This window comes from Gadus morhua, chromosome 11 (assembly GCF_902167405.1).
Source record: "Gadus morhua chromosome 11, gadMor3.0, whole genome shotgun sequence".
Taxonomy (NCBI): domain Eukaryota; kingdom Metazoa; phylum Chordata; class Actinopteri; order Gadiformes; family Gadidae; genus Gadus; species Gadus morhua.
Window position 1 is genome coordinate 10931736 of NC_044058.1, and position 22500 is coordinate 10954235.

The 22500-nt window shown below is 47.8% G+C and overlaps 1 protein-coding gene across 1 annotated transcript in view; it reads left to right on the forward strand.

Annotated features, from left to right (window-relative positions):
* Positions 1-22500, forward strand: part of rftn1b (raftlin, lipid raft linker 1b) — a 94758-nt gene that overhangs the window by 33512 nt on the left and 38746 nt on the right. Inside the window, exons 3-5 of the mRNA XM_030371437.1 lie at positions 3806-3983; positions 16416-16524; positions 20749-21241. Of these exons, the coding sequence (XP_030227297.1) occupies positions 3806-3983; positions 16416-16524; positions 20749-21241 (780 nt within the window). The remainder of the gene's footprint in view (positions 1-3805; positions 3984-16415; positions 16525-20748; positions 21242-22500) is intronic.

The following is a 22500-nucleotide window of genomic DNA, read 5'->3' on the forward strand; positions in this document are numbered from 1 at the left end:
CTTATGGCCCGACGTAGGGACCTTCATTTTGAGTGTTTCTCGCTCACTGACTGCCCTTATCCTGGCACACAAAGTGATATCTTACCCATGGAAACCCCGATACGAGAGTCAAGTAAACAACCCTGCGAGAAGATGAAAATAAAAGCCATGGCTGGGGCTGTGGATGTTTATCTCTAGGGACGTCTGGATGAATAAAACAGGGGTGCAGGGAGAACTAAATGTGTGTGTTTAAGAGCCTCTGGTTGGGATTATTAGCCATGCACACAGTGATTAGAGCCAAGTTAAGCAGCTGCCAATGGCGGCTCTCACACAACCAGCCCTTATTTACTTGTTCTCCTTGGGGTGTTAGGGGGGATGGGGGCTGCGAGAAGCTTTGAAGATGGATCTGTATTGCTCCTGACGATAAAACGCTGATGATAAATGCCTTGTCGTTTGCACTTTGGGAAGAAGCTACCGCACTTTTGGGGAGGGTGGGGCTGACAATGGTACGATGCCCAAATGGAAGACAAAGTGAGGAATTAAAATAGGTTTCTCCAATGAATGGGGTGGAGAAATGACAAGAAGGAAGGAAAGAGAAGAGGGGGAAGAGAGAGATGGATGGAAGGAGAGACAGGAGGGATGGAACGAGCCAATAAGTTTCCCTGGTTTCTATTTTTTCTGCGGCAGCGGCCTATTTCTTTGTGTTAATTCCTCCACGCCTGTTAGGCGATGAGGCCTGGCCACGGTGGCACGCTGGAGTGCCACGGAGGGATCCGACGGGGTATTTTTAGCCCGGTACCCGCCCGCCCACCCGCCCGGAGGGGACAGCAGAATGGATATTCTTCTCCACCCCTTGTTCTGCCCGTTCCTCAGCAGAGTTTCATCATGAACTTCTGGACGCGGGCCCAGGAGGAAGGCAACGCTGGCGACCAATCAGCTCGCAGCTCGCTCGACACATCACAGCGCTGCTTCCTGATTGACCCTTGCAGGCGTGTTCTAGAATCCTCCCCCCCCCCCCGTATCCTGTTGCGCTGGCGTCGCGTGTGTACGCTTGTGCGGGTGTGTGTGTGTGTGCGGGTGTGTGTGCCTGTGTGCATGTGTGTGTGTGTGTGTGTGTGTGTGTGTGTGTGTGTGCTTGTGTGTGTGTGTGTGTGTGTGTGTGTGTGTGTGTGTGTGTGTGTGTGTGTGTGTGTGTGTGTGTGTGTGTGTGTGTGCGTGCTTGTGTGTGTGTGTGTGTGTGTGTGTGTGTGTGTGTGTGTGTGTGTGTGTGTGTGTGTGTGTGTGTGTGTGTGTTACGGGGTAGCTGAGGGACTCTTCCATTGTGTTACCACCTCACAAAATGGTGGAACAATGGGCTGTTGATGCAGGGAGCGCGCGCGAACACCAGAGGGGCACTGGGCAACCAGAGGCACTGCCAGGTGGTCCCACCAGGTGGTGGGTCAGCTGAACGTGACCGACACCTCCAACCGTAAGGATGGAAGGCAGGTTATGCCAGGAAGGCTTCATTTTTAACAGATGACATTGTTGAGAGACTGCGGTACGTGACAAAAACAACAAATAAGGCAGAACAGAAGAAATCCAAAGAATAGCCCAAGGCAATACACTGCATTTTCTGGGTGAACCTAGTTCCCGGCGAGCGTTATTTAGCACAATGACAGCTATCCGTAAAGTTTCAGAGGAATTCCTCTTCAAACCCTGCCTTCGTTATGCATTCTAAGACGTGACCGTTTCTCATGGCTGCTGCCACTGCGTCCAATAAGCCACGGCGGCGTGGTGCTCACCTCGGGACAGCATGGACAAACCCAGACCTCCTCGATTACCTCTTCCTAACTAACTTCGCCTCTCCTCATCTACTCTTTCGCTCATCTTCCTAACTCACACCTCTCTCTCCTCCCCCTCTCTTCAGCCACTGTCCACCTCTGTAGCCCCTTGCTATTCTCATTACTTTCTGCCTCTATCCCTTCCCCTCCTACTAAAACTCCCCTCAGCCGCTGTCCCCGTCTCAATCTCCCCCCCCCCCCCCCCCCCCCCCCCCCCCCCATTTGTGTGTGTCTCTCTCTCTCTCTCTCTCTCTCTCTCTCACTCCATCCCTCCCCTCACTCTCTCCTCTCTATCTGTCCAGTGCCTGGGTCCTGGCACTAGGCCAGGCAGGCCCAGCTGTTTGGCGTGCTGTAAATGTCACCTGACAGAAGAAAGGGCTGCTGGAAGACCGAGGCCCTGAGGCCGGCCAGAGGGTGGCAGAGAGAGAGAGAGAGGGAGAATGAACCGAGAGAGCATTACAAACAGAGCAAGGTGTCTGGTTCTCTATTTCAATGTGTGAATCTCTTTCTTACGTTGAACTTCTCTCACCTTCTCCAGCCTCAGTCCAACACCTCTCCACTCTCCTCCCATTTCCCTGTCGCTTCTTGTCAATCTCTCTCTCTCTCTCTCTCTCTCTCTCTCTCTCTCTCTCTCTCTCTCTCTCTCTCTCTCTCTCTCTCTCTCTCTCTCTCTCTGTTTGTTCTCAGTCCCCCTGCCTCTTTCTCCCTTTCTATCTCTTTCTCTTTATTTCCCTCTATGTCTCTCCCACCCCTCCCTCTCCATCTGTCTCCCTCTGTCTCTTACTATCTCTCTCGGTCACTCTATTCCTCTCTCTATCGCTCTTGCTCTCCATCTATCCCTCTCTCTCTCTATCTCATTAGTGTAGGCTCTGATTGGCTGACAGAAGCTGTGTGGACGGTTGTTACACAGCTGGCTGCACCCTGAACACTGGGGAGGGGGAGGGGGGGGGGGGGGTGGGGGGGGCGAGACAGAGAGAGACGACTTGGACAGAGTGAGGGACAGAGGAAGAGAGAGAGAGAGTAAGAGAGGCTCATTAAGGTCAGGCCCCATCCGCTGGCGGTGGGATCCTGCGGTGTGTGTGTCGGTGTCATGGTGACACTGTGATGCGTCCTGAGACTCAGCAAATCAGCTCTGATTGGATTTTCATCCAGTCTCGTTAACATCCAGATTGGGGTGAGGGGGGAGGAAGGCTGACGAGGGGGGATTGAGGTGGCAGGGGGGTGGCACAGAGTGTGATGCTAATTGCCAAAACAAACGGGAAACAGTTCCAGAATAAATTGATGATGTCTGCTTTGGAAATCTGCACAGGCATGCGCCCGTGTGTCTGTGCAAAGAAGGGGGGCTGGTGTATCTCCACATTTTCCCGTATTTTCTTTGTCGATTCACCCTCTTTAAAACACAGTGGCGTTCATATCGTTAATTCCGCACAGTTATATCAGATGTAAACCTGCCCTCCCTCTACTTTATATTACCCCTTGAGTTAGCACTCTGTGTCGTTTTGCATGTGGAACATTTTTCAGCCCTTTTGTTTATAAAAATCACAAATTACCGCTTTTATCCGCATCGTGACTTTGCAAAACTTTATCCTGAGTCAGCATAAGGTTGCTGTCGCATACTGCACATTTGCAAAGTCTCTGTCCTTATCAGCCACAAGTCTTATGTGTTCTCTTTCCCAACATCTTACCCCATCCCTCTCTGCCCACCGCCCCCTCATCTTGGGTTTTATATCTTCATAAATCATAATCTTTCATCCCTTTTTATTCATGCGTTTTCTTGTCATCCAAGGAATGACAATGTGTCCCCAATTACATATATTTTTTAAAGATTAAATATCTCCCACACACCTCCCCCACCGTCCTACTCTCTCGCCTCTCCCCCTCGCTCTCTCCCCCCACCCACCTGTCTCTGCTCTTGGTCTAATGGGACTACTGTTTGTGTTTGGGAGGAGGATGTGTAACACATCGCGGTGGTTGTTTAAACCTCTCTCTCTCTCCCTCTCCTCCAGACGGGACGTCCACCCTGCGGCTGTCCTCGGTGCGGGAGCTCCCCAGCCAGCTCCATGACCTGTACCAGCAGGGCTTCGTCCTGGCAGCCGTGCACCCCTTCATCCACCCCTGTGGCCCCGAGTCCAACAGCCCCCAGCACCAGCTGTACCGCGCCATCCTGGTCCGCCTCAACGACGGGTACGACGCCACGTTACGCCAGGCGACCCCGTGCTGCACTAGTCCATGCTACATGCTAGCCTAAGATATGCTACCCCACCCTACGCTAGCCCAAGCTACACAAGCCCATGCTACACTAGCCAACGTTATGCTAGCCTAAGATATGCTACCCACACCCTAGGCTAGCCCAAGCTACACTAGCCCATGCTACACTAGCCCACATTACGCAAGCCTAAGCTATGCTAGCTCTTGCTATACTAGCCCCTGCTTCACGACTCCGCCATAAAGCTTTAGCTTAGCCACAACAGCCCTCAGTGACGATAGATTAACAATGGAATTATGGAAAATACAAACAACCTAATAAACATGCATAGACTGCATGAAGACACACCAGCACAATCATGCACACCGACTCATACAAGCTCAGAACCACAAGCACAGACACATGCCTACACAACAACACATACCGTTTATGCAGAATCTCGCGGGTGCCAACTTTTGACAAGGTGGTCGCTCATGTAAATGTTTACCAAGCAGGGAAGGAAAGGGGAACGACTTGTTTGTCCAATCAAATGGTTGATTGTGCAGCAAACAACGGGTTCATATGCAATGTCCTCTTAACCCGAATGAACCGGTTAACGCCAACGTGTTCTACATGTACAGACGGTTGCTATGATACCACGCGCCTATGACACCATCCACATGTGTGCAGAGACGGTGTTCACCGCAAAAATTAAAGCGCGTCAGCCTCTGCAGTGCTGCGGAAGGGGGGGGGGGCCTGGGGCACTTCTGCTGTCACACCAAGCAGCTGCAGCCGGACGTGAGTGGGCCCCCAACGACCTCATCTCCGGTCCTGGGCCACCGCAGCCCCCCCCCCCCACACTGAGCCCCCCCTGCCCCCCCGTAGCAGCCCTGTGTCCTGGGAAAGGAGGGGGTGGTGGGCATGCCCTCACATCTGGGCAGGGGGCCAGGGCTTTGGCCGGAGGCACCGGGGGTTAATGGGGAAGCTGGTCCATGTGAGGGTGTGTGTGTTAGTAATTGTGTTTGTGTGTGTGATTAGTGTGTGTGTTATTAGGTCTGATTCATTCTTGGTGTGTGTGCACTGTAAAACCTAACAGTACATCTTACTAAAAGAACTAAGTAGACGTAACTTAAATCTCAAAAATCTTTGAGGTTACTCATTCACCTGAATGAACAGAACTTAAGAATCAGTAATTGATGTAATAACTCATTTGTTTTGAGTGCTGCTCAAATATGGAACATTTTAAGTCTAACTTATTTATTCCAGTGTGTTCCATTGACTTATTTAACTTAAGTGTAGCTATATCATTTTCATTAGACTATATAAGCTATACTTTGTGTAATTAGTTTTTATTGCTATCTCTATTATTTATAATTATTTCTGATGATTATGCAATGCCCAATTAAAACAAATAATTACTGTGACATAATTTCAATGATCACAGTGTAAAGATTTAAAGTTAATCACAGAATATTGGCATAAATAAATAAGCTTATGACACACATTTTCGTTCAACGTTTTTTGATTGTGTCTCAAACAGCTTGTGTGTCTTTTAACAGGCGCTAGCTCAGGGGCATTGCTAGACCTAGAGTTTTACTGGGGCACAGGCCCCCAACTGCCAACATTTTTTTTTTTACGTGTGCACAATATGAAATAGATGGATACAGAAGGTTATGTACGAGCTTCAAAATCATTGTCACTGTCATACTGTAGGCTATATTAAAGCACTGGTAAAGGTAAAGACGCAAAGATGGATTCATGAGTACCGTACAATTATATTTATTTAAACACATACACATCTCAAAGATTTACAAATAAGGTAACTGACAAATAAACAAAAAGTCTCTTTATGACCTTCACCTCTTTATCAGGAGAAGTCTACACATCTATATTTATTTAGAAGCTGTGTGGAAACAGCATAATTTTGCCAGAACGACATGTACTAAAAAGGCAAGAAACAAGGTTTAAAACTAATAGAATTTCTGACTTAAGGTGAGGTGGCTCATTGCCACCAATCAACCTGGAAAATGTTATAGAACCATCAAAGCTCTTAAATTAAACTAAATAAGGCCATACACTACTGCATAGAGCCTTTTTAAATGATAATTTTTTCACTATTAAGCTGCATCGCCGCGCCTACATGGTGGCAAAGCGGTCAATAACGTGGCTTTGACTCACTTTGCATAGTTGCTCCTTTTCAATGGACAAAAGAGAAAGTTGGTGAGGCCTTCCTTGCCCCATGGTGGACCTAAGCTAGGTGTGGAGCCTTCTCGACACACTGAAAGATCGCTCACAACTACAACTGTTTACAGGAATTGTGAGTGCAATGATCTGAATTATCTGTGTCATTGTTAGGAACATTGTTGGATCCAGTATGTTAAAAACACCCTGTATATCCATAATTTCCTTTTTTGTGTTAAGGAAGTTTTTGTCCACTAAAACTTCAAGTTTTGAATACAGACAATTTTTCATTCATTATTCATTTTCCGCGTGTGTGCGTGCACGCATGGTGTGTGTGTGTGTGTGTGTGTGTGTGTGTGTGTGTGTGTGTGTGTGTGTGTGTGTGTGTGTGTGTGTGTGTGTGTGTGTGTGTGCTATAAAACTACAGGCTACAGACGCTCAGTATTGAAAAACTGGTGCTAATTATATGGGCAACATTCTTTAACAGCAATCAAGTTGTCATTGTTTGTGTCAAACAAGTTGTGAATTTGTTGTAACGTTAAAAAAGGAGATGACTTACTCTGGGCTGTTTCCAGCTCCCGTGGTTTCCAACGAAACATGATCAACAAAAAAACAAGGAATTGAAAGCTACTTACAATATGCCTAGGTTACATTAATTTCCCCTGATGGCAGCAATGTTCCACTTTCAGCTGGAATTCACGGTACATCAAAACCACACGTCTTCTTTAGATTTCAGTTCCCTTTATTTATTCACACAGTTCAGCAGCGGCATTTATTCAGAATCAGAGCCCAAATTAAAGCTGCATTTAGGGCGACTATCACTACCCAGCAGAAAAAATAGATGCCCTATAAATGGTTTTGTATAGCAGTCACGAACATGAGCATAGTTGTGGAAATGCTGGTGTTAGAAAACAAAGTTGACGGGAATTAAAGTGCTGCACATCGACTGTACAAAGGTAGATTATTCATCACAAGAATTTTAATTCAGAAATCGAATAGGCTAATTAACTCTGAATTGTGAGATAAAATTCAGCATTATGATAATAAAGTCAGAATACTTGGATAAAATCCGAATTCTGATAATTAAATCCAGCATTAAAGGTTCATTTAAGAAGGTTCTCCCCAGTCATTTGTCGCCTGGTCGCAGTGTCGAGTTTTTTTTTTTAAGTAGTTCACTAGTCGTAGCGTGCAAATAAATTGCAGCGTCAGAATTCGGAGAATTTTGTCAGCATTCAGATTTCTCAGAAATCTCTTACGCTGCAAATTAAAGCGCTACTACTAGCAAACTAGTTTCAGCGTGACTGGAGAGAACTTCCTTAAATTAACCTTTAATGCTAGATTTGCATCAACGCTATTGTGTGAATTAGTATGGTTCTCTTTCATGGAAGCCGGAAGTGGGAGATTCCTTATTTTTTTTACCATTATTGTTTTATTAACAAATTTCTCCTACAGGGGATTGATAAAGTTCTATCTAGACTATTGAACAGAAAGAAACACTTGGTCATACTTTACACACTTTACCACTGAAACATTCAGAAGAGTCACGTGGACGAATCCGTAAATAACTGATTTTTTTCATTGGTTGTTGCGTTAAATCTTACCCAGATACAGTAGGGGTATTTTCTGATTGGCTTTTATGTAGCCCCTTTCGTTTTTTGATTGGCTGGTAAGAGGCAGGCTCGACTGAAGACTCCAGAGGCAGCAGGAGATGCACTTGATGAATCCTGCCGATTCCATAGCGAGAGCGGCGCTTCTGCAGATGAATTTAATAATGATCAATGGAATTTTACTGGGGCACTGGAGAATTTTACTGGGGCACTGGAGACTTTTACTGGGGCACGTGCCCCAGTAAAAAGGGGCTGACGACGCCTCTGCGCTAGCTCTTTATATTTGGGAAACCCATTTATCAAAAACGGCTGAATCCGAATACTCATATTTGACTACTATATAGTAGACATTTTTCAGTACGCCAAAAAATATAGCGCGTCGGAATGCTCAGTACGCATTGTGTAGTACGGAAGACGTTTCCGAATGCGTGCTACCGCCAAAGTAAACCACAGAGTTCACTACGCTATCCCACAATGCAATGCGGAGTCTGGTAACGAACGAAGAAGAGATGGATGACCCGACACCAACAGAAAGACGTCGTAGAAAGCGGCCAAACCAAAATTGCAGGCATTGAGAAATGAGCTGGAGTAAATTATCAAAAATCTTTGTTGTTTTTTTATTGTTCCTGATAAGTAGTTCTTAAAAAAATCACAACCAAGTCAAGGTTCAGAGGGACTGAAGCTTTGTGATTTTTTTCTAATTAGTGATACTTAGCAAGTCGATGGACGGGACGGCCTTGAGTATAAAGCTGTTTTGCCTAACATTCTTCCTTTCAAGGGACTATGTGTTTAGTTTAGTGTGTTTCTTGTGTTATATTGCCATAAAGAGATGGCATGTTTAAAAATAATAATAATTAGTAAAGCTGTTTAAATGACTACTTGAAATGAACATGGAAATGTTATGAATGTTCAGCATTCAGCTTAATAAATAATGTGGCGACTCCTACCCCCGGGGAGTCTGGGTATTCATAATGTTTGGGGAAAAGGGGTTTTATTGTCTTTGTATAACTTGTTGTGTTATTAGGTTAAGTGGGGTTAACGGGTTTGGGTTCTTTATTGTTTGTGTGTTAATTGTGATGTGCAGTGTAATCGGGACCATTAGTGAGAGTGTTGTGTGTGTTGGTCAGGTGTGCCGTGTTTTCTGTATGTGTGTGTTTGACTAAAGGCAGCTCTCGTGGTCGTGCGGTGTACAGAGGCGCCGTTTAAACGTGGGCTCCCGTCTCGTCCTTCCCGCTCTGCTCGTCACAGTAATTTAAGTTTGATCAGAGATTGGTGAATTCATTGTGTTCATTTAACTTGATTGGTTTAAGGCAATCGGTTTCCTCAATTGAATTGAGTAGACGAAATGTAATTTTAAGTTGTCACAACTAGAATGTAATAAGTTATTTCAGTTGGAAGTCAAAGTTGATTATACTTAAGTAAAAAGATTTAGCAATACAAGAGGCACTTAAGTTAGTATTACTTAATTCACATACATTTAATGAACACATGTTATATACGTTGAATGAATTGCTGCATTTAAGTGTAAAAAGCTCATTCTTTACATTTCACTTCAGTAAATGGAATTAGTAATGCTAACTCATAATACACATGTCACAATAACTCTAGATATAAGAGTTATCTTTACTTACATAAAATAATTGCTGGTACTTAATTTATTTGAGTTAGTAAACTTAAATAGTTCAAGGCAATCGGTTTCCTCAAATAGTTTAAGTTGAACTAACTTGTCAGGTTTTACAGTGTGCATGCTTTTTTGGCCGTGTCTTTCTGTCTGTGTGTGTGTGTGTGTGTGTGTGTGTGTGCGTGCGTGCGTGCGTGCGTGCGTGCGTGCGTGCGTGCGTGCGTGCGTGCGTGCGTGCGTGCGTGCGTGCGTGCGTGTGTGTGAGTTTAGAGCCAGGTAATGCTTGCAGAGTCCACCAGAACACGTCCTTACTCCCAGTGGGAAGCATTCAAAATGTCCAGCCAGGGTATCCTCCCATCCATGTAGAGTGGTCCGATTGGGCACTGCATCCTCTACCCTGATTAGCAGTCCTAGCATCCCAGCATCAGGACCAGACTGAGTGAACTAGCTCTGCTCAGAGACCAGCAGATGAGGTTCAGAAGGTGGGGACCCAGTCATCATCCCCTCTCCCTCCCACCCCACTGTCTCCCACCAGCTGGTCTCTCTGAGGAAAGACAGCCTGGTCCCTGTTAACCCCACCAGGGAGGCGGCATTAGCATCAGACGTATTGTGAGAAGCAGTGTGCGTGCGTGAGTGCGTGTGTATGTATGTATGTATGTATGTATGTGTGTGTGTCCATTTCGAGACGCATATATTATTGATTACTAAGAGATAAATATGAATCACTATGAGAGTCTATGAGAATAATCAATAGTGATTTGATTAGATTTAGGTGACATGGTCCACTGTCCTGACGGGTATTTACCCTGCAGACTTGCAGCCGTTTCAGTGACTATTTTGAGCGGGCCATCCATCAGACATGGAGTGAACGAGAGAGAGAGAGAGAGAGACAGGATGAGAGAGAGAGATCAAGCATGAGACATAGTGTAAGCGAGAGAGGGGGAGAGAGAGAGAGAGAGAGAGAGAGAGAGAGAGAGAGAGAGAGAGAGAGAGAGAGATCAAGCATGAGAGATAGCGTAAGAGAGAGAGAGAGAGAGAGAGAGAGAGAGAGAGAGAGAGAGAGAGAGAGAGAGAGAGAGAGAGAGAGTAAGAAGAGCGAAAGAGAGACAGAGGAGGAGAGAGTGAGTAAGAGAGAAAGAGAGATTGTGCTTGAGAGCGACATGACAGCCCATCCAGCAAGAGAGCAGGGCCTGAAGGGCTGTTTGTTTGTTTACTAACTGGAACTAAATAAATAATCGCATAAACCCACAATGAAAAACACAATAGAGAAGAGGTCAAACACTGACACAACTAAAAAGAATACATCGCAAATAAAGCCGTTACACTTAAGAGCCAAGGGAGAAAAACAAAGATTCAAACTGAGAGGTCCAAGGCCTGAACGATTGGAATGCAGCCCAGACCGAGCGAAGGGCGGGGGGTTGCGGGAGCGTTGTAGTTCAACCCTGGGTAACACCTCTCAAGATGGCGTGCTAAAATTGCCTTCACCGGTTGAAAAAACAACAGATAAACCATTCCTGTGTTATCGGTGGTGATCTGCTGTATGTTACAGTGACCTGGGCTGCCACAGTGAGCAGGTAACCCCCCCCCCCCCCGCCCCCCCCACTCAACCCCTTTCTGTCTCTAAGGAAACCCACACGATATAGATATTGATTTTTCTTTTTCTTTTCTGAAACTGTTTCAGCTGAACGGACCGCAGCGTTCCTTCAGACACACGCAAGGCAGTCACGCTTTACTAAGCACACGGGTCTGCTAAGCACACACACATACACACACACACACACACACACACACACAGACACACACACACACACACACACACACACACACACACACACACACACACACACACACACACACACACACACACAAACACACACACACACACACACACACACACACACACACACACACACACACACACACGTCTTTGTTGGGGAGAAGTAGATGGGGTCAGGGGATAGGAGGATCAGAAAATTAAGGAAAAGGGTCAAGGTTTGAAAGGAAAGAGAGAGAGAGAGACAGAGACAGAGAGAGAGAGTTAAAGAATTAGAGAGTTAGAGAGTTAGAGAGAGTTAAAGAAGACCAAGGTCGATGAAAATGGAAAGACAAATTCCAAATACATCTGAAAGTAGAGCGACAGAGAGAAAATAGAAAGAGAGAGAGACAGAGAGACAGAGAGGCCTGTCGTCTCTCTGACAGCCCCAGCCCGAGCGATGCCCGGCTTTATCTCCCTCGTCTGTCACCATGGCGACGGCTTCTCGCATCAGGACCAGCCATGGGGAATATCCACCCTCCCCAGTGGAAAGAAGAACATGAGACAAAGAGGGAGACATAAGGGGGGACCCAGGCAGAGGCACATCAAACTCAATGCTCCTGCCGTCTGCTGGAGAAGGTATCAGGAAAGAAGCAGTAGGTTGTGGAGGTACTGTTGACGCTGCTGGAGGGACGGGGTGGAGGGACGGGGTGGAGGTAGTGGGGATTGGGGAAGTTAGCGGCGGAGGTGCAGGCGTTGGTGGGAGACGTGTGGAGGGGGGGGGGGGTGAGGGTGGAGGGTACCGCGGGGGTTGGGTTAGTGGCAGCGGAGTCAGAGGGAGCGTTGATGGTATCAGAGGCGGCAGTCCCAGAGCACATCGGGGGAATCACGTGCCTCACCCCTGTCAAGTGTTGATGTGACAGTATAGAGGCATCACACGCACACACACACACACACACACACACAGAGACGGAGACCGCGAGCGGACAAGAGACAAGGAGCGAGAGAGTGTGAGAGAGAGAGCGAGAGATGGGAGGAGCGGGCTGGCCTCTCGCACACTAGGCGGGGTGTTTAACATGCACACAGCGCCTCTCGCTACACGGTCCACGGACCGCACCGCATGCCACAGTTCAAAGGAGTCTGAACCGAGGCTAGCGCTAACGGCGCTACAAACGGCCTCGCTACGCTACCGTCACCCACTGCTCCGGGAGTCACGCAGAGATGAGAGTCACAATGCAAATGAAAGGCAGGCTGAAATCAGTGTGACACCCGGATCGGTGCCACACTGCAATGGGTGTCACAGTATGATGGGAGTCACACTATGAGGGGAGTCATCGTCGGACGGCGCTGTCGCTGTGGGAGATAACTCCAATGGGAGTCACAGTGCAGATAGATTGACAGTGTAAGGGCAGTCCTAGTGTAGATGTAGTCCTAGTGTAGATGTAGTCCCAGTGTAGATGTAGTCCCAGTGTAGATGGAGTCCCAGTATATATGTAGTCCCAGTATATATGTAGGGCCAGTGTAGATGGAGTCCCAGTGTAGATGGAGTCCCATAATACTAGGAGACATACTGAAACAGTAGTCCCAGAAGTCTGCCGCGTGGCCAGGACGTATGACTGTCAGCTGTGGCTGCGGTGGCGTCTCTGCAACAACGAGTCATTTGTAAGCGTTAGACACTGTCACCTGAACGGCACGCCTGGATAAGTGCCTCATAACTTTAGAAATGCGAGAACACACTATTTGTCAGCCGAGACGGACCCGAGTGCAGGGGCCCAGTACAGCCTACCGAGGAAGGGGGGTGGGGAAGAGGGGGGGGGGGGGGGGGGGGGGGGGGGGCAATGATTGGAATAGATTGGAACGCTTTGGAAATTTGAAATGTCAACTGTCAAATTTTGCTCGTGTTCAATTTGGTTGCGATGTAATAGGGTTACAGTTCAGCGGGCAATGTCTGATGGGACTTATTCATCATTACCGTATAATGCACATGGCGCTCGGGTTTGGTTAGGGGAGAGCGAGAGAGGGGAGATAAGGAGGGGGGAGGGTGGGGGGGGAAGAGGGATACATAGGGAGAAGGGGGAGAGAGATATAGCCAGAGCTGACGGGAGAAAGAGGGAGAAGAAGAAGGGGGTGAGAAGAGAGGTGTATAATGGGAGGATGGGGAGGCGAAAAATAGGTAGCAATAGAAGGGATCGGTATATTGTGTTGCGTTCGTTTTTTAAGTAAGTAAGGACAAGTCCTTTATTCATCCCTTTTTAGGGGGAAATTCTTCCTCTGCATTTGACCCATCCGGGTAGCCGGTGAACACATACACATACAGAGGTCCACACACGTGGGGTACACAAATACAGGTGCACACGCAGGTACACACATGCAGTTACACACATGGGGGCACACCGGCACTCCCGGAGCAGTGGGCCGCCGCGATGGTATTCGACGGTATTCATAAAGCTCTAAGGCGTTCATTAAACACTGGGCTGGATAGTTTCCCTTGGTCACCATGACGATAACGGCTTGATAAAGGTGAGCGAGGTGCTGGACCATGGCTTTCAGAGAACATAACAATGCTTTTTTGCTCCTTATTTAATTTCACTGCGGCTGAGCCATAATTCTGTTTTTTCAGGGCATTTCTCTTGGAAAGAGTAGAAAAGAACTGCTCAGGAAATTGCCCTGTGCTGTTGGACTGAAATTGACTTCTTCCCATTGACATTCACAACACATACGCATGTTCACACACAATGAACAAATGTCGCATTTGAATACAGCCAACAATTTGATCAAAAGCAAGTCAGACACGTATTAACAAGGAGCAAATAAAGGAAACAACTAAATGTAGCAAGAACTAATGCATGTTTGCATAGAGCTGCCCAGAGGCATTCTGGGAACTGCCGGCGTTTGACTCTGGTCTGTCGACATGCCTGGAGGTAGACCTGAAGGTGGCTGCTAGTGTTGCCGGTATAAAAAAAGGTTATGTTTCGAATAACCTGCAGTGTTGTTCAGGAGGATTTTAAGGCATGAACCACTGGCACTTATGGCATCATTCTGGATTCATGAATATGGAGTCATATCTTTATCTTTAGGGAAAGAACATTGGCTTTTCCCTCGTCATCGCACTCTCTCTCTCCCTTACCCTCAATCTACCCGGCCCTCCATTTACCTCCTCCTCTGCCGTGCTCCCTCTCCCTCTCCCTCCGGTGGGTGTGGAGCTAATCAGAGCGGGTTCCTGTGATTCGTGTCAGCGTCAGAACTCTGTCTGACAGGGCCACGAGGCGCTCTGCAGCTGGGGCTTTCAGTCTCAGGCACTGAGAGAAGCTGGGGCGCTTTTGTAATGTTATGTATCCGCCTCATGAGGCTTCTCTCTCTCATCCCTTCTCTCCATCTTCTGTTGTCCCGGTGACATAGGGAAGTGTGCTAGTGATGGCAATGTGACAATAATGGTGGCCGTTTAACCACAGTGGGGCTAGAACTGTCACTGCAGGGATTGCCGTGTTACGGTGGCGATGGTAGGGTAACCGTGGCGACGGTAGGGTTAGGGTTAGGGAAGCATCTAAACGAAGAAATTATATTATAATGCTGAATGTCGGGCGTTAAAAGAACACACGCACACATACACACATGCACACATTTCAGATGAGCCCTGACATAAACATTGAAATAATAGCGCATAACCTTTGTAAATGGGATATACATGCTGGCAAACCCACACGTACATCATGAAAACACACATGAACACACACGCATGAGCCACACGCAAAAACATCAGGTGTCCATTTACCCCATGGTTAAAACTGCCACTTATTGTACTCATCACACCCCCACACTAACGCACATATAACATGCACACACCCATCCCTACACACATACGGACACAATGTGTGCGTGTGTGTGTTTCCACTTGCGTGTCAACAGGAAGAGGAGCCGGGAGGAGGAAGAGGGGCCCCTGGGTCCCCTCAGGGGCCAGGTCTGACCCTTACTCTGCAGGGTGGCACACACACACACAAACACACCACCATATAAATAGATTATCCGGCTCACACAATGACAGGGCTTGCAAAGGACAGGCAGTGTGTGTGTGTGTGTGCGTGTGTGCGTGTGTGCGTGCGTGCGTGCGTGCGTGCGTGCGTGCGTGCGTGCGTGCGTGCGTGCGTGCGTGCGTGCGTGCGTGCGTGTGTGTGTGTGTGTGTGTGCGTGTGAAATGAGATTTGCATTGGATTTGCACAGTTTTCGCTGGCTTTCAGTTGACTATGGATTTTCCTGGTCGGAACCGAACAGTAAGGAGCACCATAAGTCTGCATTCCCCTACTATCTGTTTCCTGTCGGTGTGTGCAGTCTGCTTCTGTCCCGACAGTTCTTAGCATGCACGAATGTGCACACCAGGACGTCGTTGAATTACAAGCGGATATTGACCGGCTCTTCAAACAATGCACTAAAAAGACACAGCAAAACAGATAGGATAAACAATTAACCAATCGAGGCTTTTATTTAAGTCGATAGGGTGCAGGGTGCCCACTTTGTTTTCAGGTACATTAGTCTCTAAGGAGCAGGGCATCAGGAGTCGGACATCAGGCATCAAACCCGTTTCCCTTTGGCTGGGAGTCCCAACACACCAGCCCCTGCTCTGTATTCATCACCCAGCTAACCAACTAGATCCTCTCTCAGCCGTCCCTATTCAAGCACCCCAGCCAGCCCAGCGGCAGTAAAGAGCGATTGTTGCTGTTCTAACGCTGCACTAATGAGCAGAGGGCTGTTGTAAATTGTTCTGACCACACACGGTGCAACATGAACAACAACAGAACCATTGGACGCATCCATACTGGGCCAGATGAGAATCTTAATGATTGATCTATATCAACACAAGTTTGCCTGTTGCTACAGTTCACATTTCCCGTTACCAAAACAGTTTTCTAGCGTCGCCTTTGTTTATTAAGCTATTTCATGCTGACGGCTTCTGCTTCAAATTGATTCTGTCTGTGTGGGAGTATGTATACAAGTGCTATATCTGCCCTGCTATATCTCTCAATTATGCTGGTTGCCATGGTGGTAAATGTAATCTGTGAAACATTTGATTTGCATTTGGGGAGCTAGCGAAGCGACAGACAGCGGGATATCGAAAAAACAGCCAGAGGGCACAGATTGCATCTGTGTGTGTGTGCGTTTGCGTGTGCGTGTGTACTCGTGTGTGTGCGTGTAGACGTGGGGCTGCGCGTGAAAGCGTGTGCAGGGTGCCCCGGCGGACTGTAACCCCCCCAGCCCTCTGTGTGTGTGCCTGCAGGGTGGAGAGGAGCCAGCAGACCTGCCCTCCACACCGCCTCCACCTGGAGGAGTGTCTCCCTGCCGACCAGGTCCCCACCCCCGAGCTCATCCAGGGCTACGTCAAGAAGGTGAGGCCGGCCCCGCCCGATACCAGTCCCTCATCATGTGACCTGACCTCAGGTTGTTGAATACCTGTAGTATGTGAGAGTTCACTTGGGGTTGGGGGTCTCCTGGCGGTAGCCTACTTGAATCTGTGCTGTTAGTACTTGTAGCACCAATTAGGTCTTCATATGGAACCTGTAGCGTTTATTAGACTGCATATATATCGTTGTTGTCCTCAAATGATTTGTAACTTTAATTAGGTCTTCATAATGTGTTACTTGTAGCCCTAAGTAGGTCTTCATAATGTGTTACTTGTAGCTGTAATTAGGTCTCTATAATATGTTACTTGTAGCTGTAATTAGGTTTTTATAATATGTTACTTCTAGCTGTAATTAGATCTTTGTAATGTTACTTTGTTGTAGCTATAATTAGGTCTTTATAACAAGTTACTTGTAGCTGTAATTAGGTCTTCATAATGTTAATTCTAGCTAGCTGTATTAGGCGACGTGTGATGTTTGGCTCTCCTCATGCCACTTGTAGCTCCAATTGGGTCTTTATAACATGTAAGGTACAGCTGGGGTGAGGCTCCTTGTAACGGGTGGCTGTCCTCATGTGACTTTAGCTCCACGGCGCTGGTATCTCCCATCGCCCTGCCTCTTATCCCAGTGCTGGAGTCAGGGGAGCCGTCTCCGGCTCGTAGGAGAGCACCACTTTGCTAATTAACGAGAGGATCTCACAGTAATGTAGCCCTCCACCCAACCCCCCCCCCCCCCCTCAACCACCACCACTACCACCAACTAGGAGTGCGAGAGTGCGAGAAAGAAAGACCGAGAGAGCGAGAGCGAGAGTGCGAGAGCGAGAGTGCAAGCGATGGTGATCCAGACAACCAGATCCTCTGCTGCATTAACACCAGACCTTAGTGGTAGTCCTCAGTCCTTTAATGTGAATATGATGATCAAGCGCTGGCCTACGGGTGAGCCCTGCGAAGCCCATCCCCCCACCAGCCTCCCATTAGCCAGGCCCTGCCAGGGTCTCCTGCAGGACTTCATTATTACTGCTTATCATTACTGTGTAGAGAGACTCATGGGGAGAGGGGAGAGAGGGGGAGGAAGGGGTTGGGGGAGAATATGGTAGGGGGTAGATTAGCAGGAGCTAAGGGGATGGAGGAGGAGGAGGAGGAGCAGGAGGAGGAGGAGGTATTGGGTCGAGTGGAAGCGATGAGGAAGGAGGAGCACGGAGAGAGATGGCGGAGAGAGAAGGAGGGAGGCGGATGGAAGAGGAGGTATGGGGAAGGGAGGGAGGTAGGGAGGTGGAGGAGGGGAGGTGGGAGAAGTGAGAGAGGTATTAGGGTAGGGTAGGGGAGGGGAGAGCACAGGAAAGGGGGGAGGTGGAGGAAGATGTGCAAGAAGGGGAGAGAATGGTGGAGGCTGGGAGGAGGAGCTGGAATAAGGGGAGAGCGTAGGAACAGTCGGGGGTAGCAATGGGGGAGGAGGAGGTGGTCTGGGTCACGCTAGGAATCTATTAAAAAGGAAGTGGACAAGGATGAGTAGGAAGAGAGGGGGCTAGCGTGATCTCTCTCCCCCTCCCCCCCCCCCCCCCCCCCCCCCCTCTCTCTCTCTAAAAAAAGCTGTATTGTCATGAGAAACAAATGTTTACATTGGCCTTTTCAAGAGAAGAATAAGGGCAAAAGAAAAATATGAAATAAGGCAACTCACATACACTGTATTTACAGGGTGGTAGTGTAATCATTGTGAAAATACACACAAAAGCATTTTCATATTTACAAAGATGTGCGGGTGGTTAAAGTCCAGTGGGATGAACTAGGGGTATCTCGTGAGAGATCATTGGATCTCTCCCTCAATGCGGCAGCCACATCATTGTTTCCTATTTACCTCTCTCTCTGTTTACATGACTCCATTTGTGTCATGGTTTTTCTGTGTATCTCTCTGCCCTTCTGTCTGCATATGTTCCCTTCTGACCCTTCTCTTTTGAGCATGTCTCTCATCTCCCATTCCTCCCTCTTTTTCACCGTCTTTTTTTTTCATTTCCTTCCGGTGATGCTGTCAGCATCCATCTCTAAATCTGTGTTTCAGCCTCTATTTCATCTCTCCATCCCGCTCCCCCTCCCTCTCCCTCTTTCTCCCTCCCTCCCTCTCTTCCTCCCTCTCTCCATCACACACTGGGTTATTTCCATCCAGACCTTCACACTCTCTCCCTTCTCCTGATCCTTCTTTAATAACTTGCGGGGAAATGGGAAATGTGCTCTCAAGTCTGAACTGAAATGGGTTATCAAGGCGGAAAACACTTTATATTCTGCAGCCAGCCGTTTGGGGCACATCCCCGGCTATAGGCCTGTATATATATAGCCTATCTTTCACAAAAAGTTGGTGCCCACCACCATCAATTTAAAAAACAGATTGGAAGGAGCTGATAGATATGTGTAGCAATGTTGATGGCTATTTTACTTTCCTGTTCTAGAGTTGCACTGGTCACTTCGGCCCAGTTTCTCATGTGTTATCAGGTTTTCAGGTGACAATGATTTCATATGTTTATCGTCCAAATCATCATGGAACTGCTTTTAATGCTGACACATAAAGCATAAAGTCAGTGTTTGCAAGATACATTTAAACACTTAACAAGATGACATGATTCTGTTCTGCGTTCAACGTGAGCCTGCAACATGCTAACATGCAGGTGGCCAGCACAGAGCTAGCTAACCTGCAGCTTGGCTAACGCACTTGGCTAGTAATTTAATAACACTATTATTAATAATAACAATAACTAAAATATTAATAATCACAAAATGCATCCTAGACATTGACCTGTAAACTAATACCCAAACATTTCTCTCGCTTCACCAAGCAAGACCTATGTATCTCCTATTAAAAAAGAGAGACAACAGTTCCTCCATCATTTATCTCTGCATATTTCATTCCACTCGCCTCGCTTGGCTAACACGTGGTGAGGAAACAGACCGCCTGCTGGATATTGAACAATACCACCGGAAACCACGTGACCGCTATCCAATTTAATTTCAGACCGAATAATGTGCAACTTGATTTGATTGTGGTTCCCTTCCCATCACGCCATGATGGTGACGATGGCTGCCTTTGGCTAGCATTCAGACAAGTGTAGCGGGCGTGCGTGCATGCGTGCATGCGTGCGTGTGTGTCCATCAGTCTGCGATTCTCTGTGTGTGTTCTTATGTGAATATTCATGTGTTTTTGTTAACATGTGTGTGTGTGTGTGTGTGTGTGTGTGTGTGTGTGTGTGTGTGTCTGTGTGTGTATGTAAGACAGCAGGGGGTATGGCGGTGCTAAATTGAGAATGGCGTCATTAACATTCAGTGACGGTTAATGTTTCAATCTCCTGTGGGGGAATAAGAAACCAGTTGACGTTGATAGCGCAGACAGTTGACAGTTGGTTCAACAGACGAGGAGAGAGGGGGAGCTTAATTCGCGATGCGGAGCAGGCCAGGCGAGGGTTGTGGCCGCTTCCAATCTAATCAACCGCGGGGTGATTGGAGAGGCAGCTGGGGACGACCGGGGAATGAGAAAGAAACGCTAGAATCCAACAAACAGGACAAACTTCCAGAGAAAGGCTGGTAGACCATTATTCGGTTTCAAAATGCCCCAAAGAAAGTTAGAAAAGACAGACATTGTCCTTGGATTAAAGTTGTTTGTTTGATTTGGAGTTGGTGTATCAATCTGTACGCATCAGACAAACCAAACACTGGTGCACAAGGCTAAAGCCAGTGCAAACACACAGTAACCTTTAGCTTTTAAAGCACCACCTCAACACTAAAGCCCATATTGAGGTTCTGCCAAGGTAAAGGCCAAAGAGGACTGGCCATACTTTTTATTGGATTAATTCCACACCTTGAAATCAACGGCAGACATTCCAACTCAAACGCTCACATTTTAATGGTTTTGTTCCAACTCTGCAAATATTCGCTCTTTCATTGTTTTTGTTTTTTAATTTGTGATTAGGCTTTGTACATCACACTGGTCTCCTATACAAAAAAGTATACATAAGATAAATAATACTGTGATGCATATGTAACAGTACTATGGCGCAATTAGTCATAGTATCTCTTTTATTATATTTGGCTATGAAGTCTGGTGCACTTTTAGTCATTCCTTGCTACAGTAGTTTCAAGTAGCTCCTGTCAAGTCTGCATTAGGTGTCAATGACACGTCCCTGTAATACAGCTTCTAACCCTCCCCCTCCTCCTCCATGGCCTCTCACAGCAGGTCCAGGACGCTGCCGACCAGGGCGTGAGGTTCGTGGGCTTCGTCCAGGAGCCGTACGGGGCCCCGTGCACCCGGATCAGAGAACCGGAGACGCCCTCGCTCTCCCTCCACTCCAGCCCTAGCTCGGTGCTGGGCTCCCTGGGCAGCTGCAGCCCGCCGGAGCCCTCCAGCCCCGGAAACCATGGCGGAGGACCGGGGGTCATCCTGGAGGAGGTGTCCGATGCCAGGCGCCCGGAGAGCCCGATCGGGGAGGGGAAGGGGGTGCAGAGCGACGGAGAGGGAGAGGGAGAGGAGCTGACTGAGAACACTGGAACGGACGCGGGGAGCAGCGTCGAGGGAGGACCCATGGACACCTCCTGCTCCTCTCCCGATCAGGAGCGCACCGAGGATAAAGAGGAGGGGAAGGAGTCACTGGTGCAGAACAACAACAGGACCAACGCCGGGGACGGCAAGGGGCGGCCGCGCTACCCGCGCCACCGCAGAGGAGACGGTGAGTGGCCTGGCCTTTGAGATGCGTGACGTGCACATAAAGGCCCGTGCACGTTAGGGCCCGTGCACGTTAGGGCCCGTGCACGTTGAGGCCGGTTCGTAAGAAGGTAGAGGGCATGCGTCATTCTTTAAGTTTGAGTTCACCCGCAAGTGTCTTTGAAACTAATTGTCTAGTCGAGTCAAATTGAATTGTGAAGTCCGTAATCATGGTTTAAGCCTCAAAGGACCTTCCATCAGTGACTTCTGAATAACCTCTGAAATACAGCCAGTGGCTGCTCAAAAATCCTTTACAGGAGACCCAATGCACAGCATGAACAGGTCTAGGATAGAAAGTACAGCACTTGCTTTGTGGAGGAATTGCAGGTTGTCTGCCAATATGGATCCACTCAAGTGGAGAAGCAGTTCCAGCTTTCTCGAAGTGCAGGTCTGTAATTATCCAAACCCTACCCACCTCTTCCTGCTCTGCTCGGAGACAGAATACTGTGTCATCAACAGGCAAATATATTTTCATTCCGGTCAACAATATAAACTCAGCAAACAACCTTGCCACAAAAAAAGGCGGGTAATAAAGATTTTACTGCTTCCACCGTTCATATAATGAGCGCAGACTGCAGTGAACGGCAGGTGAAGGTGGTCCACTTGACACCACAATACAAGATGTTCTCTGCTTATTAACAACACGTTGAAACCGCCGCTCAGATCCAAACCTTGGAGCTTTAATTGCACTGCTCTTCGCTGACAACAAAACGTGCGGCAGCACCATCGATTTCACTTCCAAGAGTGTATCTGCATCCAGCCGTTTAGCCTCGGAGCCATGGTGTCTTTCGAGATGAAGAGAGAGTCAACTCTATAGGTTCAGTGTGAGGCGTGGGTCGGGGGGGGTGGGGGTGAGGTGTGTTATACAACACCAACACGCAGCCCGAGATGAATCATATCCTTGCACTGGTTACGCGACTAGAATACGGAATCACACTCGCTGAATATGAATTTGCACAACACCCGTGAAATTTGCCACGGGGCTTTGAAGGAAGTCAGGTTTTTACCTCTCGTTTTCATGCTGCTTCCCTGTTCTGTGTATTTATACTCTTTGTTCTCTATATGCTTTCTGCATTAACACATCCTCACACACTAATACACACACACACATACACATACACACACACAAATATAGACATACCCACACACAATAAGCTCTCTCCTTGTTCTCTCCTTCACCAGGATAATGTAGCAGCAATTATGCCCTGCATGTCTACATTTGTA